At 44.2% G+C, this 26,806-nt stretch overlaps 2 protein-coding genes across 3 annotated transcripts in view; one reads left to right on the top strand and one right to left on the bottom strand.

Annotated features, from left to right (window-relative positions):
* Window positions 1-26,806, bottom strand: part of LOC307022751 (glutamate receptor ionotropic, kainate 5-like) — a gene marked incomplete at its 3' end in the record, with an annotated part of 608,764 nt that overhangs the window by 333,972 nt on the left and 247,986 nt on the right. The gene's annotated exons all lie outside the window — the stretch shown is intronic.
* On the top strand, window positions 1,477-3,546 carry LOC307022650 (uncharacterized protein). 2 transcript variants are annotated; one of them, XM_079655492.1, is made up of 2 exons: window positions 1,477-2,073; window positions 2,262-3,546. In XM_079655492.1, exons 1-2 carry the CDS (start codon window positions 2,013-2,015, stop codon window positions 3,395-3,397), a joined length of 1,197 nt encoding a protein of 398 aa, XP_079511618.1. In that variant the 5' UTR covers window positions 1,477-2,012; the 3' UTR covers window positions 3,398-3,546. The 2 variants fall into 2 exon arrangements, with proteins under 2 accessions (XP_079511618.1, XP_079511617.1); XM_079655491.1 differs by having other exon boundaries at window positions 2,258-3,546.

Raw genomic sequence — 26,806 nt, 5'->3', positions numbered from 1 at the left:
AGCGTAGCGGAGGGATCTTGATCTTGAAAAATACTCCGTTGTTATTAAATGCTTTTATGGATTTAGAAAAAGGTTTTTATTGATTTAAACAATAGTTGTATGTGTTGATTTAAATTGACATGCATCCGCTAAGAAAAATAGTCCGTTATTACCGTTTTTTAAACAGTCTGAATGAAACGGCAGCTCTCAGCTGTGTATTTACACAACTAATGGCCCATCAACCACAGCTCTCTCCCCCCCTGATCTTTCTTCTCCAGCAGCTAAATTAACTGTAGGTAACTCTGAGTGACAAGCTTACAGTTAGACACAACACTGTCGTGACCCTCAGTTAGTTGACTTTTATGTTCAACTGCTAAATTCGTTACTGATAAAAAAGGACTTCTACTGTACCTAATTACCTTAACACTAGAACTGCCAGAGGTTTTTGTATAGGCCTATCTAAACCCGTCAAATCCCGCTATTAGAATGCAATTTTTAACAACATAGGGTGCTACATAACACAATTTCAGGAAAAGTCACGGACTGGGAGACTTTAATATTTTATTGAAAAAAAGTTACATTGCACACACACAACACACATCACACAAATTGACCCGATTGGTGGTTCTAGTGTTAAATAAACTCACTAATTAATGAAACTAGTTCAATACGCATTATATTTATTCTTATCATTCTTTATGAGCGCTGAAGTAGTCTTAAAATCAGATCTGTTTTTTAAATGAAATCTGACGGCAGGCAGTTAGCTCTGATCACCTATGATAAATGCGCCGCACCTAATCGCTGGCCATTCAGCCACAGAGCTCCCTCTATACAAATCAAACTGTAGACGGTGTGAAAGCACCTATTGTTTTAAATAATGGTCGGAATGTGACCTGTGAGCCTTCTGAATTACCGTGGGACAGCACATTCTAAACTAAAATGTTCAATCAATAAAGACATCTTATCTTATCTTAATAATATCTTCATATTAATAATAATAATAATAATAATAATAAATCATACAGTATGTGTCCGAAAGGGAGCAGGAGGAAGCAAACACAAAAATATACAACAAATATACTGCATATTAAAGCAAACGATTGTAAAGGTAAAAGTATGAGCATAACAAATAAAGAAGTGTAATGTAAACATTTACATTATTATTATGATTATTTAATATATAAAGACTATATATTATTGAATTACAACATTAGATATACTTTAGGATAGTATCTAAAATATTGATGTGTTCAAATGCTCTTCAAAACACAACTGAAAGTCCATGAAACTTGTCTTTCTGTATTTGTGAATGAAGCGCCATCTCCTGGTTAAAACCTGAAATTGAAAATCTGGCAAATAGTGGGAGGGTTTAACATTCCTCTATACTGGTTTTAGGCAGGTGGTAGGCAGGAAGCTGTAAGCAAGAGTCTGAAATGAAGTGCTATATCTGTAATTGGTGGGGTTTTTTGTAACAATTTGTTTCTGTACTCTCTCTCAGAGCCATAACTCAGTGAAATATAGACAAGTTTACGCGACAAACCACGGGTAGCGCCATAACCCTACACAAATGCACTTCATTTCCGCCGGAAGTCTTTTGCACAGCATCTGTCGGTGTAAACCGGTGTAAACAGTCAGACGGGCACTGGTGTAAACACAGCGATTTCGATGCTAACAGTGATGCTAGCTTGGGAACACGATTCTACTTCTTTGACTGGAGATGGCGTTACTCTCCCCCACCCGAATTCAGTGCAAAACTGGGAGGATAACATGACGACGTGGCCCAGCATAACGTACAGCAAAATTTGCTCCTACTTCGTTCAATCCATGGCAATAGATGGAAAAGCAATGGACAGTCTGAAGGCCTCCGAGGCATATCAATATTTGCACAGCAACAAAGTTGGTTGTGTCATGTCATACAAACATGATCGTTTTGTTTATCTAAAAGCAAAGGTAGAGCCTAGCCAGTGTTTGAACAATGCGTGGCATAATGCTTGGGTGCTGGTAACTGAAGCTGGAGAAGTCAAAACTGCGGGATGTACGTGTGTTGCTGGACCAGGGAGATCTTGTTCCCACTCAGCTGCGATCCTGTGGAAGGTAACTAGATTATTTGACCATTGTAGCCTAGGCCTATGTCTTTTGTTGTTGGTATCCGAACTACATCATAGGCTACTTGGCTAGAGTGCAAAGTGTGTGTATGCCATGATGTATTATATCATATGACATGTTTGCAGTGAACCCATTATAATATCTATGCACTGTTTTTACTCTATCTCTCTAGGTAGAAAATGCTGTGAGACAGGGGAAAACCGGGCTTGCCTGCACAGACAGACAGAACCAGTGGAATGCTGGGTCTAAAAGAAATGCTGGTCAGAGGAAGATGAAGTATGTGCGCTTCAAACGACACAACAGGAAGGATCTCTACCAGCCGCCACCAACTTCACAGCCATCCTCTACCACTCCAGAACCGGCACAGGAGGTGACACTCTTTAGGACTCATGAAGAGTGGAGGAAGAACACACTTGCCTCACCAATGGCAGAACTTTTCAATTGCCCTGGGAATAGCCTCCTGCAGTTCTGCTTTAATGCTGATACCTCTTCCATCACCGAGCCAACACCATGTCCACACCTCCATCTCCTAACCCATGATGAGCACCACATACCACTGGCTTGTGTAAAATGCAGAACCTTCTATGATAAGTACATTAACATGTCCACAGCCCGGCTTGAGGAGATCGAGAAGGTTACAAAAGCACAGAGCAAAGAACAGGTCTGGCATGATGCGCGGAGAGTGCGCATCACAGCGAGCACAGCTAGAAAGGTGCCCATTCGCTCAACCACGGCGCCCGACAAGTTTTTGTCAGAACACTTACACCCATCCTTCCGTGGCAATGCTGCAACCCGTCAAGGAGCGGAGGGGGAGGAACTTGCAAGGGACTATTTGGAAACTCTGGGCAACAGCATTGAAACCAAAGGCTTAGTGGTGTGCGACAAGGATCCGTGGCTTGCAGCATCTCCCGATGGAGTGATAAACAAAGACATTCTGTTGGAGATCAAATCACCTGTGTTGGGAAACAAGTCACTTGCAGAATTTTTGGCAACAAAGAACTGTGAAATCACAACTGTGGCAAACGGAAATAGGATAGATTACCATATTGCCTGCAATGGTCCAAAAGGCTACTATATGCAGGTACAAATTGGGATGCACTGCACAGGGCTTCAGCACTCCAAGTTGGTGATCTGGAACAAAAATGAGCACCTAGAAATCGAAGTACCCTACGACCAAGACTTTGTCCAGGGGCATATCATAAGGCTGCGCACATTCTACTTTGCCCACATGCTCCCGAAAATTGTTGACGATTTTGTTGAGGGAAGGTTACAGTTCTGCAGTAAATATCTCAGCATTTTAAAACCAAAATAAACTGCCTTATTTAGGTCATGCCCACAGGAGCCAACAGTTGTCTGTTGTTTACATAATGCACAATTTACATGATCTCTTTATGCTGTGCAATATATCATATGTGCCTGTACTGTTTGAGTGAAAATAAAGTTTGATGTAATTTAATTTCATTATTGCACTGTTATTGCATTATTGCATTTCATATGTTCCTTAGAGTGCTACAATTTCTTTTAACACAGTTCATCATTCATATTAAGCTCATACTGTACATAAATAACACTGAATGAATTAATTGTTTAGAGGAAACTAAAGAAATGGCTTCAACAAGAAAGATCACATGTTTAATCCTAACAGGTATTACAAATTAAAATATAAAAGCAGCCCACACAATTACATCACTATGAAAATATTCATATATAATATTAAAAAATACAATGCATGCAGTATTTGTTGTGTTTATCTGTATTTAATGAACAACATGGCTGGGTGCTGGGTGCTGGTTTGTGGTCGTAGCACTCTCTATCTAACCACTCGTTCAGGTGCTTTCTCGAGTGATTGCAACCAACTACCGCACACGTAGTTCCCGAACCACTTTTCTTCATGTTGTAATTGTTATATCCTCTTTGTCTCTGCGATATCAGTGCTTTGTCGGCACAACGGAGTTAGCTAGCAAAACAAACCCAGTCCGCCAAAACGGAAGTGCATTGCATCGAAGGGAGGAGTTCAGGATGTAGAGCGGAAACGGCTCAATAACTTGTGTATAGAACTCAACATCAAACTTGAGCCATAGAGACTCCTAACTAAGAAATATGTGACCAATGGCTACATAAGAAATGTGGCACTATGTTATATTGACATTTAATATAAAGCAACAACTTAACTTAAAATGCATTAAATCAAAAGACAAAAAGAACAGTTAAAATGTGATGGGTTTCATTTAATGTACTTTTTTTATTTGCCAAGTATATGAGCAAAAATAAGTTAGATGTACTAAATAATCTGGAGAAGTGGAGTTATATTGACTGAATATCTGTTTGGCAGGTAAACATTTATTCATGCAACTTCATGGTAAAATGTTAATATTCTGGTCTGTAGGGACTTGGCCTTGGGACCGAAGGGTCGCAGGTTCACGTCCCGATCAGGCCAATAAAAGCATGTACAAAAAGTATGACAAGTAATGCATGTTCTCACCTATAAACTTAAAATAGAGTGGAAACTGAATTTCCCCCCTCCGGGGATAAATAAAGGTTCATCTTATTTTTCTTCCATTTCAAAGTGCAAAATGCAATAAAAAAAAAAACTAAAATTGAAGTATTGTCTATAAGAAAATAAAGATACAAAACATCAATTTTCATTTCATTTCAAGCCTTTATTTACCCAGGTGTATCCCTTGAGATCATTGATCTCTTTTTAGAGGGAGACCTGCTGTATCAATGTGTACAATAGTGATACACTGTCAACCTGTGTCCTTGTATGAACAGATATACAGTTCCTGCATTTGAAAATACTGCATATGATCCAGGCGCAGCCCCCCACTCTTTAACTGCAGGACCGCTCAAGCTTTGTCTTTACTTTAAAAGGTTCTCACTCTGCTCAAGGTCACATGTTGGTGTTTCAGAATGAAAACCTACCAATTGGAAGGGACCATGTCCTCTTAAACCCACCAACTGAATGAAGGAAGGACTGGTCCGATGAATAAAAGAGAGAAAATAAGTGTTGCTGAGTGTGGCATGGATGTGGTGCTGTTGACAGAGGTGGAAAAACAAATAATTTTGCATTAAAAATCGTACTTAAAAGTAGAAAAGTATTGGCATCAAAATATACTTAAAGTACCAAAAGTGAAAGTACTCATTTGTATTACTTTGTAAACTGCTGCTGGTTATCTTAACCTTTAAATACACTGTATGTCAAAATGTTTATCTATATTTGTGTTATATATTGAAGTATAAAGTAGCATAAAATAGGAATATACAACCTTTAATTCCCGTTGAGATGGAAACCATACTTAATAATGTAGACAATCAGTATAGGACGTGGTGAATTTGCACCACACTGAGGCTTCCGATCAAATATACGAGGGGATTGATAACTACAGGCTGATATAAAAAACGGGTGGTGTTTCTATTGGTTGATAATAGAGTTCCTACACATAATGTAAATGCTGAAGACACCTGCTTCAACTAAGCAAGAGACAATAGCTAATATCTCACTTTTTGAAGATTCACACAGTGCAGTGTGTGTTCACATTACACTGAACTGAAACTAAATCTTCCCTGTCCAAAGTATTTGCATCCAAATTACAAACTAACATAGTGAAATCTCTCCGAATCTCACTCCTGGTAGAATAATCCTGATAGAAGATAATATTTGTCTCAGTGCAAATCGAGCAGAGATTTCTAACTGAGCTCAAACGGAGCAAACTACACATCCTTTATCCAAGTGTCCCGTGTACCGTGACCTCCCCAGAGGTCAAAGAGCCACATATGTTAATAGAGAAATGGATTCCAGGTGGAATAAATCATGTAGGAGAAAGAGGTGTCTGTATAAAGCGTGTCAGGGTGTTTCAGAGTTAGGGACATGCACTTATCCCTGAGGACAGTCAGGAGGGTGATGATGGATGAAGAGCAGAGGGGAGGGATGGAGAGAATGTCAGGTATTTAATGTGATTATTTCTGAACCGACAACTCTATGTGAAGTGAAGATTTAGTCAAAGAAATTAGAAAAGTTGAGGTTAAATAAAGAAATAAGTCATGGTAAATGAAAACTATGTTAACAAATTCCCTCCCGCAACAATGGTTATGTTGAGTGAAACATGATTGGTTCGAAGAAAGATTGCTTGTTACCTTTTCAAAGTGTGCGTACATCTAAAAACGCTATTGTGGCTCCCGTGTAGAAATCCTGTGTGTTTTTACTTGGGCTGTCAAGTTAATAAAAGTTAACGCCACTAATTATTTTAACGCGATTAACTCATGTGTATTTTTGGTCCTCCGCCGCCCCGTAGTTTCAGAGCGCATCGAGTTTAAAATTCCATCTACAAGCTGATGCTGACAGCCCTGCTCCTGCCGCTCGCAGACCACACTTCCCCGCTCACAGGCAGGCACCGACTGGCCATCGGGAGGAACGGGAGGGTGTGTGTAGGGAGGGTGTGTGTACAGGACTGTCTCAGAAAATTAGAATATTGTGATAAAGTTCTTTATTTTCTGTAATGCAATTAAAAAAACAAAAATGTCATACATTCTGGATTCATTACAAATCAACTGAAATATTGCAAGCCTTTTATTGTTTTAATATTGCTGATTATGGCATACAGCTTAAGAAAACTCAAAAATCCTATCTCAAAAAATTAGAATAGTTCCTCAGACCAAGTAAAAAAAAAAGATTTATAACAGCAAAACACAATCAAACATTTGAAAATGTCCATTAATGCACTCAGTACTTGGTTGGGAATCCTTTTGCACGGATTACTGCATCAATGCGGCGTGGCATGGAGGCAATCAGCCTGTGGCATTGCTGAGGTGTTATGGATGCCCAGGATGCTTCAATAGCGGCCTTTAGCTCATTAGCATTGTTGGGTCTGGTGTCTTTCAGCTTCTTCTTCACAATACCCCACATATTCTCTATGGGGTTCAGGTCAGGGGAATTTGCAGGCCAATCGAGGACAGTAATGCCATGGTCAGTACACCAGTTACTGGTGGTTTTGGCACTGTGGGCAGGTGCCAGATCATGCTGGAAAATGAATTCCTCATCTCCATAGAGCTTTTCAGCAGACGGAAGCATGTAGTGCTCTAAAATCTCTTGGTACACAGCTGCATTTACTCTGGGCTTGATGAAACACAGTGGACCAACACCAGCAGCTGACATGGCTCCCCAAACCATCGCTGACTGTGGGAACTTCACACTGGATTTCAAGCAACTTGGATTTTGCTCCTCTCCAGCCTTTCACCAGACTCTGGCGCCTTGACTTCCAAATGAAATACAAAACTTGCTTTCGTCTGAAAAGAGGACTTTGGACCACTGTGCAACTGTCCAGTGCTTCTTTTCCTTAGCCCAAGTCAGACGCCTCTTCCGTTGTCTTGAGTTCAGAAGTGGCTTGACCATGGGAATACGGCTATTGTAGCCCATTTCCCGGACACGTCTGTGAACAGTGACTTTTGATACCTGGACTCCAGCTTCAGTCCACTGTCTTTGAAGCTCCCCCAAATTCTGGAAGCGACTCTTCTTCACAATGCTGTTAAGGCTGCGGTCATCTCTCTTGGTTGTGCAGCGTTTCCTGCCACATTTCCCCCTTCCAACAGACTTTTTGTGGATGTGCTTTGAAACTGCACTCTGTGAACAGCTTGCTCTTTGAGAAATTTCTTTTTGTGTCTTACCCTCCTGATGGAGGGTGTCAATGACGGTCCTCTGGACAGCAGTCAGATCAGCAGTCTTCCCCATACTTGTGATTTAGTTTACTGAACCAAGCTGAGTGTTTTTCAAGGCTCAGGAAACCCTTGCAGGTGTTTCGAGTTAATTAGACGATTCAAGTGATTCGTTGAACACCCTACTAGTATACTTTTTCATGATATTCTAATATTTAGAGATAGGATATTTGAGTTTTCTTAAGCTGTATGCCATAATCAGCAATATTAAAATAATAAAAGGCTTGCAATATTTCAGTTGATTTGTAATGAATCCAGAATGTATGACATTTTTGTTTTTTTAATTGCATTACAGAACATAAAGAACTTTATCACAATATTCTAATTTTCTGAGACAGTCCTGTATGTGTGACGCGAGCGAGCGAGAGACACGTGAACGTGCACACCTTACGTGTATTGTTGTTGTTGTTAGCATCTGGTGCTAGCTAGCTGCGCTAACGGATATAAGGAGCTGTTTCAATGAAAACAGAGGAGTGACATTTCGAAGACAACTGCGCCGAGCACTTCACTTTATGCAGGTCGCCAGACAGTGGGACATTGTACGAAAAGTCAGCACACTCAGCACGGATAGTGCGTGCAACATGATTGCAGCGTCCAGGCAGCTCCCGTTCGAGCATATGCCTTGAGTTGCACATAGCTTAGGGTGACCAGACGTCCCCGTTTTCCGGGGACAGGCCAATACAAACGGGGACTGTCCCCGGTTGAAACTGTCCCCGGAAATGTCCCCGTTTTTAATATACGTTAAAAACAGATAGCAAGGTGAAATAAAACGTTTCATGTCAGGAAACACTGGGTAAACAGACTGTTGTCAAACCAGTCACCACTTCGGAAAACACAGTCAAGCCAGCCCGCACGTTGTATTGCGGTGCGCGAATACCCTATGCATGGTAGAGACCTGTAAAAACTGCTTTCAAAATAAAAGCGTTTACTCGGTCAATAACAAATATACCTAAAAAACACACCAAACATATTCATATATACTGGAGCTTAAATTAAGAAATATGTATTATATAATGTGATCCATCCATCCATCCATCCATCTTCTCCCGCTTATCCGTGGTCGGGTCGCGGAGGTAGCAGTTCCAGCAGAGAGCCCCAAACTTTCTTTTCCCTGGCCACATCAACCAGCTCTGACTGGGGGATCCCAAGGCGCTCCCAGGCCAGAGAAGAGATATAATCCCTCCATCTGGTTCTAGGTCTACCCCTTGGTCTCTTCCCAGCTGGACGTGCCTGGAACACCTCCCTAGGGAGGCGCCCAGGTGGCATCCTAACTAGGTGCCCGAACCACCTCAACTGGCTCCTTTCGACGCGAAGGAGGAGCGGTTCAACTCCGAGTCCCTCCCGGATGACCGAACTTCTCACCTTATCCCTAAGGGAGACACCAGCCACCCTGCGGAGAAAACCCATCTCGGCCGCTTGTACCCGCGATCTCGTTCTTTCGGTCATGACCCATCCTTCATGACAATAGGTAAGGGCAGGAACGAAAATGGCGCGGTAGACAGAGAGCTTTGCCTTCTGGCTCAGCTCCCTTTTCGTCACAACGGTGCGGTAAAGAGACTGCAGTACCGCTCCCGCTGCTCCGATTCTCCGACCCATCTCACGCTCCATTGTTCCCTCACTCGAGAACAAGACCCCTAGATACTTGAACTCCTTCACTTGGGGTAAGGACTCATTCCCTACTTGGAGTGGACAGTCCATCGGTTTCCTGCTGAAAACCATGGCCTCAAATTTGGAGGTGCTGATCCTCATCCCAGCCGCTTCACACTCGGTTGCGAACCGATCCAGTGAGTGCTAAAGGTCGCAGACCGATGAAGCCATCAGAACCACATCATCTGCAAAAAGCAGTGGTGCAATCCTTAGTCCACCGAACTGCAGACCCCCTCCCCCACGACTACGCCTCGAAATCCGATCCATGTATATTACAAACAGGATTGGCGACAAAGTGCAGCCCTGGCGGAGGCCAACCCTCACCTGAAATGGGTCCGACTTACTGCCGAGGACCCGGACACAGCTCTCGCTTTGGGAGTACAGAGATTGGATGGCCCTGAGTAGAGACCCCCTCACCCCATACTCCCGCAGCACCTCCCACAGTGACTCCCTGGGAACCCGGTCATACGCCTTCTCCAAGTCTACAAAACACATGTAGACTGGATAAGCGTACTCCCAGGCCCCCTCCAGCATCCTTGCGAGAGTAAAAAGCTGATCCGTCGTTCCACGACCAGGACGGAATCCGCATTGTTCCTCCTCAATCTGAGGTTCGACAATCGGCCTGACCCTCCTTTCGAGTACCTTAGAGTAAACTTTCCCGGGGAGGCTGAGTAGTGTGATGCCTCTGTAATTGGCACACACCCTCTGATCCCCCTTTTTAAAAAGGGAACCACCACCCCGGTCTGCCACTCCTTCGGTACTGTTTCCGACTTCCACGCAACGTTGATGAGACGTGTCAACCATGACAGTCCCTCAACACCCAGAGCCTTCAGCATTTCTGGGCGGATCTCCTCCACCCCCGGGGCTTTGCAACTGTGAAGTTGTTTGACGACCTCAGTGACCTCCCCCCGGGAGATTGGTGTCGACCCCCCGTCATACTCCAGCTCTGCCTCTAACATAGAGGGCTGAGTTGTCGGGTTCAGGAGTTCCTCAAAGTGCTCCTTCCACCGCCCTAACACTCCATCAGTTGAGGTCAACAACGTCCCATCCTTACTGTACACAGCTTGGATGGTTCCCTGCTTCCCCCTCCTGAGGTGTCGGACAGTTTTCCAGAACAACTTTGGTGCCGCCCGAAAGTCTTTTTCCATGTCTTCTCCGAACTTCTCCCACACCCGCTGCTTTGCCTCGGCCAGGGCTGAGGCTGCTGCCCTTCGGGCCTGTCGGTACCTTGCAACTGCCTCGGGAGTCCCCTGGGATAACAAATCCCTGAAGGCCTCCTTCTTCAGTCGGACGGCTTCCCTGACCACCGGTGTCCACCAGGAGGTTCGAGGGTTACCGCTCCTTGAGGCACCTAGGACCTTGAGACCACAGTTCCCCGCCGCGGCTTCGACAATAGAGGCTTTGAACACCGACCACTCTGGTTCAATGTCCCCAACCTCCACAGGAATGGCCGAAAAGCTCCGCCGGAGGTGTGAGTTGAAGGCCTCCTGAACTTGGGCCTCCTCCAGACGTTCCCAGTTCACCCGAACTACACGTTTGGGCTTACCAGGTCTATCCAGAGGCTTCCCCCGCCACTCGACCCAACTCACCACCAGATGGTGATCAGTTGACAACTCCGCCCCTCTCTTTACCCGAGTGTCCAAAACATACGGCCTCACGTCCGATGATACGATAACGAAATCGATCATGGACCTTCTGCCTAGGGTGCTCTGGTACCACGTACACTTATGAGCATCCTTATGTTCGAACATGGTGTTTGTTAGGGCCAATCCATGACTAGCACAGAAGTCCAGTAACAAACCACCACTCCGGTTCAGATCAGGGGGGCCGTTCCTCCCAATCACTCCCCTCCAAGTGTCTCCATCATTGCCCACATGTGCGTTGAAGTCTCCCAGCAAGATTAAAGAGTCCCCTTCAGGAGCCCCATACAGGACTCTTTCCAGGGTCTCCAAGAAGGCTGTATACTCTGAACTGCTGTTGGGTGCATAAGCACACACAACAGTCAGAGTTTTCCCCCCCATAACCCGCAGGCGTAGGGAGGCAACCCTCTCGTCCACTGGGGTAGACTCCAACAACGAAGCACCCAACCGGGGACTTGTGAGTATCCCCACACCCGCCCGGCGCCTCACACCTTGAGCAACTCCGGAGCAGAATAGAGTCCAACCCCTATCCAGAAGTAAGGTTCCAGAGCCGACGCTGTGCGTAGAGGTGAGCCCAACCAGATCCAACTGGTAACGCTCCACCTCCCGCACAAGCTCCGACTCCTTCCCCCCCAGAGAGGTGACGTTCCACGTCCCCAAAGCCAGCTTCTGTCGCCCGGGTCTGGTCCGTCGAGACCCTCTGCCTTCACTGCCACCCTTCTGGCAGCGCACCCGACCCCATCGCTGTTTCCCGTAGGTGGTGGGCCCGCGGGACGGTGAAGCGGAGGTGTTGCCCACGTCGCCTTTTCGGGCTGTGCCCGGCCGGGCTCCGTGGCAAGCCCGGCCACCAGACGCTCGCCGACGAGTCCTCCTTCCGGGCCTGGCTCCAGAAGGGGAACCCGGGCTTCCTCCGGGCCGGGTATCCTCACTTCGTGTGTCGTCTTTCATGAGGTCTTGTGAACCAATCTTAGTCTGGCCCCTTGCCTGAGACCAATTTGCCATGGGAGACCCTACCAGGAACACAAGGTTCCAGACAACACAGCCCCCAAGTTCATCAGGGCACACAAACCTCTCTACCACGGTAAGGGGCTGGTTCTTCAGAGAGGCAGTCTCTGTTAATTTATTAAAATAAGTCTCTGTTAATAAATTTATTAATTAAGTATAAAGTTTGCATATTTGTAATTAAATGTTTAAAGAAAAAAACTTGATTCTGCAGTCAATATGACATTGACAATGTGTTCTGCTTTCATGAAAAATGTTCATATTCCCTCTTGTTAAAATTGCATATTATATATATTGCATATATCTTTATTTGTTTTATTTTAACTTTACATTTTTAATTGTTCATTAGGTAAAAATTGAACATATGTGACCTCCTTCTCCCTCAAAGATAGAAAAGACTATACTATAAAAGATTATGTGTGAAGAGAAAGGGGGGCTTTTTGGGCTTTTTCAAGCTTTTTTAGACTTGGAGGAACTATTCTGAGGCCCAAGCCCTGGGCCTGGGTTTGGGCTCTTTTAGACAGCTTTTTGAGGACATTTGACTTGTGAACCTGTTGCTTTTGTCATGGCCTGGCTCATGGCCATAACAAAAAGCGTGGGAAGGACAAGAATATGTATAAGAAAAAGTATTTATTTGGCAAAACTCAATGTGGCCGAAAACAAACAAAAGGGCAAAGCAAAAAAAGAATAAACAACGCTGCTCTCCGAGGTCCGGTCCTCTGGGGGGAGAGACCTCGAGGCTCTGGCTCAGGCCTCTTAATCCTCCGGTGCCAGCCGTCAGGTGTCCTCAATCAGTGAATCAGGTGTCCTCAATCAGCGCGGGAACAAGCAGAGGAGGAACATAAAAGGGCCATACACCCCACAGGAGACCTCAAGGCAGGGGTCGTCACACTTTTGTATTGTGACTTTTTGTCTTTTGTTATTTTTTTGGATTCTTGTAAATCCTATATTTTTTTTAAAACCTTAATAAAACCGGTTTGTACTTTGTACATTTCGATCCAATTCCTGTGGTGGTCTCTGAAGGTACTGTATCTGCTTGGTCTTAGAGTGAGGTAAGAACACCCTTCCCTGGAAAAGGCTGACATTAGTTGATAATTTGGATTTAAATTTAAGGGGAATAGAAACTCTGCTAAGGTTCAACTATAGTTCCACATTGGTTACTGTGGTTGAGGTGGTTTTGATGAATGTTGAAATATGACATATGCTCTGCTGATGTGGTAATATCACTGCTGTAATATTAATATTTAACTCTGGCTGGTAGTGTCATTGCTGTGACATTAATGTTTGACTCTGGCTGTGTTTGATATTACATTTGCATTGTTTTGATTGGTATAACTGGGGATCAAAATTGGGGGTTAGGGATTGTGCGTCCTGAAGCTGTCACCCAACGACAGAGGGATTCTCCTCCAGGGGCAGTTTAGATACTGCTCTGGGGTTCTACCAGCCCACCAACACCTACTACACTATACACTCCGTTTTGCTATCCTAGTGGTCGGACATCCGATGCTGGAGTGCCTAAAATAGGGATACGACAGGCAGCATGGTGTTAGAGGTCACGCTGTAAACGCCCCCCTAAGAAGATTACCTTGATCTTGCGTGTAGATTCTGGGGGGTTTAGTCCTAAACAGATTGGACAGCCGTTGACCGGAGCCTTATCAGCACCGGAGTTCGGTATTGGAGACGGCCTAGATATTAACATTGGTTGTATCGAAGTTAGATTCCTTTTCAATGATATTATCAATATCATCCCAGTGCCATTATTACGAGTTGTAATCACACTGTGAATTTGCACTGTCCTCCTTTTAAGGCACTATTATATTATTTTAGATTTTAATGTAATTTATATTCTTTATCTATTCTATGCTAATTGTATGTCTATTTTTATTTATATGTGATACACATTACAAAAAGCTTTTTATTATTCAAAGTCATTGTGCTGTTTTGTGGCCTTTCTTCCAGATGATACAGGATGAAGAGCTGAAAGAGAGACTGAAGCAGAGGGATGGGGGAGTGGAGGATGAGTGGGGGGTCTGCAGCTGTGTGAAGGTGACAGCTTGACCCCCGAGTCTCCTCTGCACCCAGAGGAGTCCGAGCGACGGGGGGAGAGACGGGAGGCGAGCCAGAGGGGAGACAAAAAACTGCACTGTCAGCAAATATAGACCGGGGGGAGGAGGGGGCCGAGGAGGAATAAGATATGAAGAGCAAGAGAGGGGGGGGGGGGGGTCAGTATCAATTAGGGAGGACAAGGGGAGAGATGTTGGGAGGTGTGGGCGACTCATTGTAAGAGAGAGAGAAGAGGGAGAACAGGACAGAGAAGTGGATGAGGAAACATGACAGGAGAGGAGGCGGGGAGGAAGGGGAGGAGAGGAGGAAACAAGACAGACAAGGAGAGGAGGAAACAAGACAGGCAAGGAGAGGAGGAAACAAGACAGGCACTGCTGTTTCTACACGGACCACTATTGCGGTAAGCATGTTGTAACTTCCGGTTGTTGTTGTCATCTCCGTGTATCCCGTGTGTCTGTTCTGTTGCTGATAGCTTATTATCTTAAACTTAATGCATCGTTTTAAAACTCTTGATCACGGCAACTGCCTGACGTTGTAATCACACGTTACTACAGCTTAAGCACTCACAACTCTCCTTCTCTTAGCGACTGTAACTCCACAGTTGCCTACACTCTTTTCGGGTTTGCTAACGGTAGCTACTTTAGCTTGATAGCTAGCCATGGCTCTTTCCCCACCCTCGGGTGCTATTTCCTGCTCTAACTGTCTCATGTTTGGTTACTTCCCTACCTCCTTTACTGGTACCGATACCTGTGTTAAATGTAGTATAGTTGTTAGGTTGGAGGCGGGAATCATGGCCACAGAAGCCCGGCTCCGCATCTTAGAAAGTAACTCAGCTACAGTAAAGCCCATGTTAGCCGGTGCGGACCGGCAAAAGGTAGCTCCTCTTAGCCGTCCCCTGGCAACTCCCGAGCAGCAGGGAGACTGGGTGACTGTTCAGAAGGGGCATAACGAGAAACCCGCAGGTCCCCACCAACCCGTTCACGTATCTAAAAGATATTCCCCACTCAGCGAGACACCCGCTGAGAAGCCAACTCTGGTTATTGTTAGCTCTATTATGAGACACGTGAATTTAGAGACCGAAACCTCCACAGTCACATGCATTCCGGGGGCCAGAGTGGGCGACGTTGAGGCGCATCTTAAACTGCTGGCTAAAAATAAACGTAAATACAGTAATAATAATAATAATAATAATGCATTTTATTTATATAGCGCTTTTCACGACTCAAAGACGCTTTACAATATGAGGGAGGGTAGACAAACAAGGACAGGCAAACAAGTAAGTATAGTAAAAATAAATAAAAAGGCAGTCAAGAGGAAATTGATTGAGAGGAGGGGGGCTTATGGGTAGGCAGAGTTGAAAAGATGTGTTTTGAGGCGGGACTGAAAGACTGTGAGGGACTCAGAGTCACGGAGATCTTGGGGGAGGGAATTCCAGAGCCTAGGAGCTGCCACTGAGAAGGCTCTGTCCCCAAAGCTACAGAGTGTGGATGTGGGAATGGATAGGAGTCCGGCTGCGGTGGATCTGAGGTACCGTGGGGGTTGATAAGGAGTGAGAAGGTTTGTGAGATAAGGGGGGGCCAAATGGTGGAGTGCTTTGTAGGTGAGGACCATCATTTTGTAATTGATGCGATGGGAGACAGGAAGCCAGTGGAGCTCTTTGAGGACTGGGCTGATGTGATGCCATGATTTGGTATGTGTGAGGAGACGTGCAGCTGCATTTTGAACCCGTTGGAGTCTGTTGAGGGATGTAGTGCTGATGCCGTAAAGAAGTGAGTTGCAGTAGTCAAGGCGGGAGGAAATGAAGGCATGGATTAGTCGTTCGGCTGCGGGGCGGGTGAGAGAGGGTAGGATTTTTGCAATATTGCGGAGGTGGAAAAATGAGGTTTTGACTGTTTAGCGGATGTGAGGTTCGAGGGAGAGGGTGGGGTCAAAGATTACGCCAAGGTTGCGTGCCTGATTGGAGGGGGAAACAATGGTGCCATCGATGGTGAGTGTTATGTTAGTGACCTTGCTGAGGGTGGATTTTGAGCCAATTAGGAGGAGTTCTGTTTTGTTGCTGTTCAGTTTGAGGAGGTTATGTTGCATCCAAGTTTTAATAGCTGTCAGACAGGAATCGATGTGGGTAAGGGGTGGGTTATGGAGGGATTTGGTGCTGAGGTAGATCTGAGTGTCATCAGCATAGCAGTGGAAGTCCAGGTTGAAGTGGCGGAGTATCTGACCGAGGGGCAGGATGTAAATGATGAAGAGGAGGGGTCCAAGTACTGATCCTTGAGGAACACCTTGGGTGACTGAAGCTGTGGCAGAGGAGTGGTTGGGGAGGGAGATGAAGTGGGATCGTTCAGTGAGGTAGGACTGGAGCCATCTGAGTGCAATACCTTCAATACCAATGTCCCTGAGTCGGGTGAGCAGGATGTTGTGGCTCACGGTATCGAAGGCTGCACTCAGGTCGAGGAGAATGAGAATATTGAGGGAACCAGTGTCAGCAGAAGTGAGGAGGTCATTGAGGACTTTGATGAGTGCAGTTTCTGTACTGTGGTGAGGACGAAATCCAGACTGAAGGGGTTCATAAAGCTGGTTGGTTGGGAGATGGCAGTGAATTTGATTGGCTACAATGCGTTCAAGAGTTTTTGAGAGGAATGGTAGGTTGGAGATGGGGCGGTAATTAGTGAGGGAGGAGGGATCAAGACCAGGTTTTTTGAGGATTGGAGTAACGGCAGCAGTTTTGAAGGCAGAGGGGACGGTTCCATGGGACAGCGAGGAGTTGAAAAGGTTAGCAAGATAGGGGCAGAGGACGGGGAGGCAGGACTTCAGGAGAGGAGTGGGTAGAGGGTCAAGGGAGCAGGTTGTGGGATTTGAGGAACCGATCAGATGGAGTATTTCAATTGGGGTAACGAGGTTGAACTGGGAAAGGCGGCGCTGGGTAGGAGGAGTCAGGAGGTCAAGGGAGATGGGGGGAGAGATGGTAGCGGTGGAGGTTGGGGGAGATGCTTGTATATCAGATGGAGCTGAGAAGGAGTGGTTAATGGCGTTAATTTTGTCTGCGAAAAACTGGAGGAATGAGCTGCAAGTAGCGGAAGTAGAAGTAGGGAGGTTATCAGCACGAGGTTTGAAGAGCTTGTTAACTGTGGAGAAGAGGGTCCTGGGGTAACGGGAGGGGTCAGTGAAGATGTTGGAGAGGTAGGCAGATTTAGCGGCAATAAGAGCATCTCTGTATGCATTGAGATGGAGTTTGTAGCTTATGTAATGGACTGTGAGGGATGATTTCTTTGAAAGACGTTCAAGTTGGCGGCCTCGCTGCTTCATTTTACGCAGTGCGGGTGTGAACCAGGGTGAGGAGGTCTTGAAAGTAACAGTTTTATTTTTGAGGGGGGCTAAAGTGTTGAGGGAGGTGAGTAGGGTGGAGTTGAGGTGGTTGAGCAGATCGTCAGGTGAGCTGAGGGTTGCGTCCAGGGGGAGATTAGACGATAGCAGTTCAGAGAGATGGTTATGGTCAATGGAATGTAGATTACGGAAGGTGATGTTTCTGGGTGGGCAGGGGTTTCGGGTGGGGGGGGCAATGTTGAATTGTATGAGTTTGTGGTCGGAGAGGGGAAATGGGCAAGGGTGGAGGTCAATCACTGGGAGGTTGGTAGAGCAGACGAGATCAAGAATGTGTCCTTTCTCATGGGTGGGGAAGGTGACATGTTGGGTGATAGAGAAATTGTCCAGTAGGGTTGTGAATTCGGATGCCAGTTTGCAGGTGGGTGAGTCAATGTGAATGTTGAGGTCACCAAGTAGTAACAGACGTTGAGAGAGGGATGAGGCAAGTGTGAGGAACTCAGTGAAATCGGAGAGGAAGGAGGGATGAGGTTTAGGAGGCCGGTAGATGAGGATGACTGTCAGTGAGGGAGGGGCTTTGAAGGCAATGAATTCAAAGGATGATACTGAGGGGAGGGTTAGTTCTGTGATCTGGATGTTCTGATTGTGGATTACAGCAAGGCCGCCACCACGGCGGGAGGGGCGGGGTTTAGTGAGAGTATTTAAAGCCAGGGGGGGATGTTTGGTTGAGGGAGAAGAAGTCATCGGGCTGTTGCCAGGTTTCGGTGAGCAGAAGGAAATCAAGGGATTTTTCCAAGATTAGTTCATGGAGGATGAGGGCTTTCTTGTTGAGTGATCGGATGTTAAGGAGGGCAATATTAGTTGAGTGTGAGGGCCGTGGTATGGTCACAGGCTGAAGAGGTGAGAGGTTGTCCAGGTTGACAGTGCGGGGAGGAATGTGAGATGGGGGGGAGGAGCGGAGAGGAGGTGGAAGGAAGTGTGTTATTATCAGTTTTTGGTGGTTGAGGGCGGTGGAATCCACTCCAGGTATTTGGGCCAGCTCTGAGCAGAGGGCAGTGGAATCCACTCCAGGTATTTGGGCCAGCTCTGAGCAGAGGGCAGTGGGATCCACTCCAGGTATTTGGGCCAGCTCTGAGCAGAGGGCGGTGGAATCCACTCCAGGTATTTGGGCCAGCTCTGAGCAGAGGGCAGTGGGATCCACTCCAGGAATTTGGACCAGCTCTGAGAAGAGGGCAGTGGAATCCACTCCAGGTTTTTGGTACAGCTGGGATTGTAACGGACCAGTGGTGGGTGTATAATATGGAGTAATAAGTGCGCTCAGATGACATGACAGTTGTGGGACATGGCGGTTAGTCGACCAGATAGATGTTATGGATGATTTTCCGGACTGGGAGTAAACAAATCTGCGTTTGGAACCTCTATGGACATACCTCGGTCTGCGTAGAAGCCCGAGGCAATTGATGACAGACAAGCTTAGAGGAAGCGCAGAAAAGTTGTTGAGATTAAAAAGTTGGGAGACAGAGTATCGTAACATCGTAGTGCCGCGGTAGGATGCTAGCGTTAGCACAGCGCTGGCTATGGTTGTAGACCAGCGGCGCTGAAAGTGGAGCTGTTGGCAGCCGTCAGACAGGATGAGAGGTCAGTTGCAGGCTGTCCTTTACAGCAGATGGGGGGACCGGCAGGAAGAAGAACCAGAGTCAGGGCCCACGGGGAGGGGCAGGACGAAGAATGGGGCTGGTTATTTGATGGATGGAGCAGCATTAGCAGGTAGGTGTAGCAGGGTAGAGAACCAAGCGTCCGTCAAAAATGGCAATCGGGTGTAACAAATATGTCCAGATCAGAACAAAAAAACAACAGAATAGTTAGCAATCTATAGCAGTAGAAAGTGGTCAGAAACTCTTAGATTAACACAAAGAAAGACGAGATTTTCGGACAGAGAAGCGGCGAACAGTCAGCGCCAGCGTCCTCTCACGCCGAAGAAAATGTTGGATGTAGGATTGTTATTTCCGTCGGTGGTAATGATGTTCGTTTACGCCAATCAGAATGCGCCAAACTTAATGTGGCGTCAGTGTGTAGTTATGCTAAAACAATGTCGGACACCGTAATCTTCTCTGGTCCCCTCCCCAATCTGATCAATGATGACATGTATAGCCGCATGTCATCATTTCAGCGCTGGTTGTCTTGGTGGTGCCCAGCAAACAATGTGGGCTTCGTAAATAATTGGACAGCCTTCTTGGGAAAACCTGGTCTGATTAAGAGAGGCGGCATTCATCCTACTTTGGATGGTGCAAATCTCATTTCGGCAAACATTTCAGGGCTTTGTGGACTTAATCCATGACAAACTGGAGTTGAGACCAGGAGGCGGAGTCGCAGTCTTACACGCTTCTCTGCACTCTCTCCTAGGCAGTCATCCATAGGAATCCCGAACCCAATAAAATACCCAATATTAACGGTGTGTGTGTCTGCCCAAGGACAATTTAAGGTAAAAACTAATAGAGGTGTCATACATAATAACCTAATAAAAGTAAATGTAACAACTACTACAGTGCAACAAAACAGGAAGATTAAATGTTGTCTCTTAAACATAAGATCTCTAGCATCTAAAGCAATATTGGTAAATGATTTAATATCAGATTATAATATTGATATATGCTGTCTCACTGAAACTTGGTTGAGACATGAAGAATATGTCAGCATAAATGAGGCCACTCCACCCAGCCATATCAATACTTATATTGCCCAAGGCACGGGCCGAGGAGGTGGAGTTGCAGCAATCTTTGACTCAAGTTTACTTATCAATACTAAACAAAAATTAAATTATACCTCCTTTGAAAGCCTTGTTTTTAGTCTTACGCATCCGACCTGGAAAACTTTGCAGCCAATCTTATTTGTTACAGTGTACTGTGCACCAGGTCCTTATTCAGAATTCTTATCAGAATTCTCTGAGTTTTTATCAGCTTTGTTACTTAAAAACAGATAAAATAATTATCGTAGGTGACTTTAATATTCATGTTGACGATAATAAAAATAGCCTTACTGTTGCATTTAACTCTATATTAGATTATGTTGGTTTCTGTCAAAGTCTAAATAAACCAACCCACTGCTATAATCACACTCTCGACCTTGTTCTGACTTATGGTATTGAAATTGAGCAACTATTAGTCGAACCGCATAATCCTGCTATATCCGACCATTTCTTAGTAACTTTTGAAGTACTGTTACTAGACTACAAAGCATTAGCCAAAACATCTGTTAGTGCTATAGCCTAATTTAAGGAAGAGATTCCACCAATACTTAACTCGATAGCATGTCTGCATGTAAGGGAGGAAACTTATACAAAATGTACACCACCCCAAATTGATCATGTTGTTGATAGTGCTACAGATGCGTTGCGGATAAAATTAGACTCTGTTGCTCCTTTGAAAAAGAAGAAAATAAAACAACATAGATTAGCTCCATGGTATAATGCTGAAACCCGCAAAATAAAGCAAAAGTCGAGACAACTTGAAAGGATATGGCGTTCCACTAAACTTGAAGAATCTCGTTTAATTTGGCATATTACTCTCAATGAATATAAGAAAGCACTGCATAAAGCGAGAGCAGCCTACTACTCTTCATTAATAGATGAGAATAAGAATAATACAAGATTTATTTTCAGCACTGTAGCCAGGCTGACAGAGAGCCACAGCTCGATTGAGCCTTCTATTCCCATAGCACTCAGTAGTAATGATTTTATGTGCTTTTTTAACGATAAAATTGTTACTCTTAGAAACAAAATGAATGACCTCTTGCCTTTGACCAGTATAGTATTATCAACAGCTCCCGGAAACGTAAGTTCTAATATTACACTAGATAGTAAACTAGAATGCTTTTCAGCCATAAACTTTGAACAATTAAATTCAATGATTCTCTCTTCTAAACCATCAACGTGTATCTTAGACCCAATTCCAACTAAGCTGTTGAAGGAAGTTTTTCCATTAATTAGCACTTCTTTATTAAACATTATGAATATGTATTTATTATCAGGCTATGCTACACAATCATTAAAAGTAGCAGTGATAAAACCGCTATAGACCTATTTCTAATCTTCCGTTCCTCTCAAAAATTATTGAGAAAGCAGTCGCAAAACAGCTGTGTGATAACTTAAAAAACTATGATTTATTTGAATATTTTCAGTCTGGCTTTAGAACACATCATAGCACAGAGACAGCCCTGGTTAAAGTCACAAATGACATTCTAATAGCCTCTGACAAGGGACTTGTCTCTATTCTTGTTTTGCTCGATCTCAGTGCTGCATTTGATACTATCGACGATGATATCCTATTGCAAAGACTAGAGCACCTAGTTGGCATACAGGGAACTGCTTTAGGCCGGTTTAGGTCCTATCTATCTGAACGCTCTCAGTTTGTACTTGTCAACGATGAATCTTCCACGCAAACCAAAGCTGGCCATGGAGTGCCACATGGCTCAGTGCTCGGACCTATTTTGTTCACATTATATATTCTTCCGTTAGGCAAGATTATAAGGAATCATTCTGTAAACTTTCATTGTTATGCAGATGATACTCAACTATATTTATCAATCAAGCCTGATGAAATTAATAATCTAAATAAAATTCAAGACTGCCTCAAGGACTTAAAAACGTGGATGACCTTACATTTTTACAAGTTATTGTACTTGTCCAAAGATTCTATGAAACAAATTATCTAAAGATATACTAACTATGGATGGCATTAATTTGGCCTCCAGTGAGACTGTAAGGAATCTTGGTGTTATATTTGATCAGGATTTATCCTTTAACGCCCACATAAAATCAATCTCAAGGACCGCCTACTTCCATCTACGTAACATTGCAAAAATCAGGCATACCTTGCCTCAAAACGATGCAGAGAAACTAGTCCATGCATTTGTTACTTCAAGGCTGGATTATTGTAACTCCTTATTATCAGGGTGTACCAAGAAGTCAGTCAAGTCGCTTCAGCTGATTCAAAATGCTGCGGCTCGTGTACTAACCAGAGTTAGGAAAAGGGACCACATTACTCCTGTTCTGGCTGCCTTACACTGGCTCCCTATAGAAAACAGGATAGAATTTAAAATTCTTCTTCTCGCCTACAAAGCCCTTAATGGGCAGGCGCCATTTTACCTTAAAGAACTCATTATACCCTACTGTCCTACTAGGGCATTGCGTTCCAAGAATGCAGGGTTGTTGGTTGTTCCTCGAGTCTCTAAAAGTACAATGGGAGCCAGAGCCTTTCCTTATCAAGCTCCACTTTTGTGGAATCAGCTTCCAGTTTGTGTTCGGGCGGCAGACAGCCTATCCGTTTTTAAGAGTGCGCTTAAGACCTTCCTTTTTGATAAAGCTTATAGTTAGGGCTGATTAGATTCAGCCCCTAGTTTTGCTGATATAGGCTTAGTTTGTCGGGGGACATCTTACTTCTTCCTTCTCTCTGTCTATACCTGTGTACTCTCATGTTCCGATTAACCCAGCTTCCCCAAATTTCTTTCTTTTTGGTGTCTATATACGCCGGGATCCGGAGTCATGGATGATCCTGCGGTCCTGTGTCATGGATCGCGAGTCCTGGATCTTGAGTCGTGGCTGTGGTCCTGGATCATAAGTCCTGGATGGATATCCTCGTGGATTAATCTTCCAATTATATACACATGCATTTCCAAACATTTGGACTACCTATGTTACAAATGTATTATCTTTTCAATTTACACACGGCATCTATTGCACGTCTGTCCGTCCTGGGAGAGGGATCCCTCCTCTGTTGCTCTCCCTGAGGTTTCTCCCATTTTCCCCTTTAAACTGTGGGTTTTCTCCGGAAGTTTTTCCTTGTACGATGTGAGGGTCTAAGGACAGAGGGTGACGTATTGTAATACTGATATTCTGTACAAACTGTGAAGTCCACTGAGACAAATGTAACGTTTTTTGATATTGGGCTATATAAATAAACATTGATTGATTGATTGATTGATTGAGAGGAGGAAACAAGACAGGCAAGGAGAGGAGGAAACAAGACAGGCAAGGAGAGGAGGAAACAAGACAGGCAAGGAGAGAAGGAAACAAGAGGAGAGGAGAGCATGATTAATTTACTGTAACAGAGTCTGAAGAAAAGGGAGGGAAATGGATGAATAAATAAAAAGCTCTTTAATTTAATGATTCAGTAGAGAGCCGATATTACACAAAGACCTAACAGAGCACAACAAGAGAAAAAACAACATAAACATGCAGGGTAAACCACAAATAGCTGAGCAAAAGTCAACCGTCAGAATTAAATATAGGTCAGGTTTATTCCAAAAACATTACAGTATGACTGTCCTACTACTCACATTTCTTGACCTGCCTGTCATGACAGCCATGTTCCCAGATTACAATTACCTTCTTGAATCGGGAAGTTAAAATAGAAAAGGTCCACAACTATCTTGAAATAAAACCCACTTTGTAATAATTTTGTCTATCTTTGAATTCAACAATGTCTTAATGAGGCTGCTGCTTCTCTGGGTTTTTACTGGGTAAAAGCACATGTTTACAATAAAGTAAAGTGCTACAGCTAACATGTGCTACAGCTAACATGTGCTACAGCTAACATGTGCTAAAGCTAACATGTGCTACAGCTAACATGTGCTAAAGCTAACATGTGCAACAGCTTACGTGGACTCCTTGAAGTCAAACCTATTGTGTCAGCCACAGGTCTGATCAGTGGTGTAGTCCAGGGTATACGCAGGTATACGGCGTATACCCACTTATTTTTCAGACAGCATGGCGTATACCCACTTCTCAATCACCGCTGGTGCGCATTATTTAGTAGTGGCTCAATGTCATTTCATAGTACTGTGAAGTCTCATGACACAAACCTACTCTGCCTCATATTGGCTAACTCTATGCCTTCGCTGGTTAGATTGGTCAGGTTTTCAGCGCGAGAACTGATGAAAAACCAATCAGAGGCAGAGTAGGGCGGGTCTTAATAAGGGAAAAAAACTGCATATAGACAAATGTTAATTTACTTTCAACTATTTGCCATTACAAAAATTGTATGAACTGTTAAAATGAAGCGAGCCATTCAGACTAAAATGTCCTTTTACAATAAACGTCCTTGTGGAACTACATCGGCCAGCAGCTCAGCTACAGATAGTGAGGCTAGAACACCGGAGCTGTTAGCTGATAGCCCTGTTATCATCAGCCCTGACATCAGCCCAACACCTGCGCTCCCTCCGTCCCCCTCATCCGTTGAAGAGGATGCTGACAGGGAAGGAGATGAAGACGACAATAACGGTGGGTCTCACTTCTATATTTTAAGATTTTTGTAACAAATCGTAGCTAGGTAGTCATATATACATAAACATAACATAAAAGTAGTAATAGCATTATTTTCGTTAATAGTTGGTTTCAACTTTTAAATCTAGTATTTCTGATTCTAGTGGCGCTAGTTAGCTATTATAGCTTCATGGCAATGAGCACAGCACACCTTAGTGAGACAGAAAGACATTTGGAAAATACATCCATTATTTGCTGCAATCCATATTTATTACTCTGAACTTTATTGTGTCCCTTATGCTAAGTGTCTGCCCCAACTTTATTTTCCCGACATTTACATTTATCTTGTACACAAAATCCATCCCCATACACCAGAGATAGCCTGAAGGCTTTTCAAGAGCATAGCTAGGTACCACGCAATCTGAAGAACGTTAGCGCTTAGCTAACGTTAGCTAACATAATGCTAAGATCATCGTGTGTTTGGTGACGTGACACAGCTATCTGCTTAATTGTAACATTAGCTGTGGCAACTGAAGATTAGTGTTTTGGATTGTCAGCGTTTTCCTGTCAAATGGAGATAAAAAATTAGCTAGCTAGCACTAGCAGCTACATAATTTGAGGTCAAATGTAGCTAGTGCTAATTTATAGGAGACTGCACAATCTGAGGGTAGATGTTGGCTGCCAGTGGTCTCTCTCTTCTAATTAAAGATAGCCATTTATCCCGCCGATCTACCTCTTTTAGGATTGAATAAAGTCTTATATCTGTGTTACTTTGGCGACTGTTGTTTCAGCCAACAGCTTAAAAATAGCAAGGGCATTTTGACCTTGTGCGACGCACAGACAGATTCGGGCATAGCGACGCTACGTGGAATCCACGAATTTGGATACATTATGAAAACGGGTACTTTTATTTTGAAGGCAGGATGCGGTAGGAAGTAAAAGACGTATATGACGGTAAAAGTTTAAAAGTGCGTCTTCCTCACGAAAGGAAACGTGCTGTTGTTTACCAAGGACCTGGTTGAAAAGGGCACAAGGTTTGTCTGTGTTTAGGTCTAATTTGTGTGCAACATTGAGTCACGTCATAACGCCTTTTCTTAGAAGAGTTTTCACACTTTGTATTGACACAGCCATGGATAAAGCTACAGCTAGGCCCTGTGTAATTGACTATTTGACTATTTGGGGGCTAAAATGAAAAAATCTAATAATGCAGATTATGAAGGTGACAACTTTACACTTTTGAATAGGTTATGGTCATTGTTCCCCTTTTATAGTCTATAATTCAATCACTTTTGTTGTTCTTCCCTTAGACATCAATAATGACTGGCCTGACCTGTGGACTGTCAATCAAAAAGAGGATTTTAAATCCAAGAACCCCTGGTTGGGATCCAAAAACAAAAAACTTGGTAAGTTTAGGTATCTTGTTAGTTTAGGTAGCTTCTGAAACAGTGGACACACATTAATATTGTGTGCGTGTGTGTGTGTGTGTCCTTTTATGTATATGGGAAAAATAGACCATGCACACATACAGCTGTGGATACAGTAGTTACATTGTATGTTTATGCTTCACAGGATGTCTGGTTTGTAGCAGTGTGAACTCCATTGGGATCAACAAGGAGCAAGGTGTATCACTCTCAAGAGAATGAATGAACTTTGAAATTCAAGTGTCTTCTCAGGGAAGTAGAGAAACAAGTCTGTCAGTCTTGAGAAATAAGATCAGGAAACATGCTTTGTCCAAGGCACACTCTCAGGCTGTGAAGGTGGCAGAACAACAAAAAGAATCGGCCATTGAGAATGCAGTGGAGGTTATGACTGAGTCCTACAAGAAGGAAACTGATGCTGTGTTCCGAACAGCCTACCATTTGGCCAAAAAGAACAGACCCTTTTCTGACCATGAGAGCCTCATTGAGCTGCAGGAACTGAATGGTGTTAAGATGGGCTCAATACTTAATTCACGTTACAGTGCAACACAAATCATACAACATGTTGCCAGTGAGATGCAGAGCAAAATTGTGAGTAACATAATAGCATCATCCACGAAGTTAGCTGTCCTTATTGACGAGGCCTCTTCTTTAAGTCACAAACC

This window comes from Notothenia rossii, assembly GCF_949606895.1.
Source record: "Notothenia rossii genome assembly, chromosome: 10".
Classification (NCBI taxonomy): Eukaryota; Metazoa; Chordata; class Actinopteri; order Perciformes; family Nototheniidae; genus Notothenia; species Notothenia rossii.
The sequence above is the reverse complement of the archived record's forward strand: the minus strand, read 5'-3'. Positions and strand labels throughout refer to the sequence as shown.

What these genes read in the sequence shown, in the direction of transcription:
- LOC307022650 (XM_079655491.1), top strand. Translation starts at nt 1,645, where the DNA reads ATGCTAACAGTGATGCTAGCTTGGGAACACGATTCTACTTCTTTGACT. An exon ending in CAGCTGCGATCCTGTGGAAG is followed by an intron (nt 2,074 to 2,257) that starts GTAACTAGATTA and finishes CTATCTCTCTAG; the next exon opens with GTAGAAAATGCTGTGAGACA.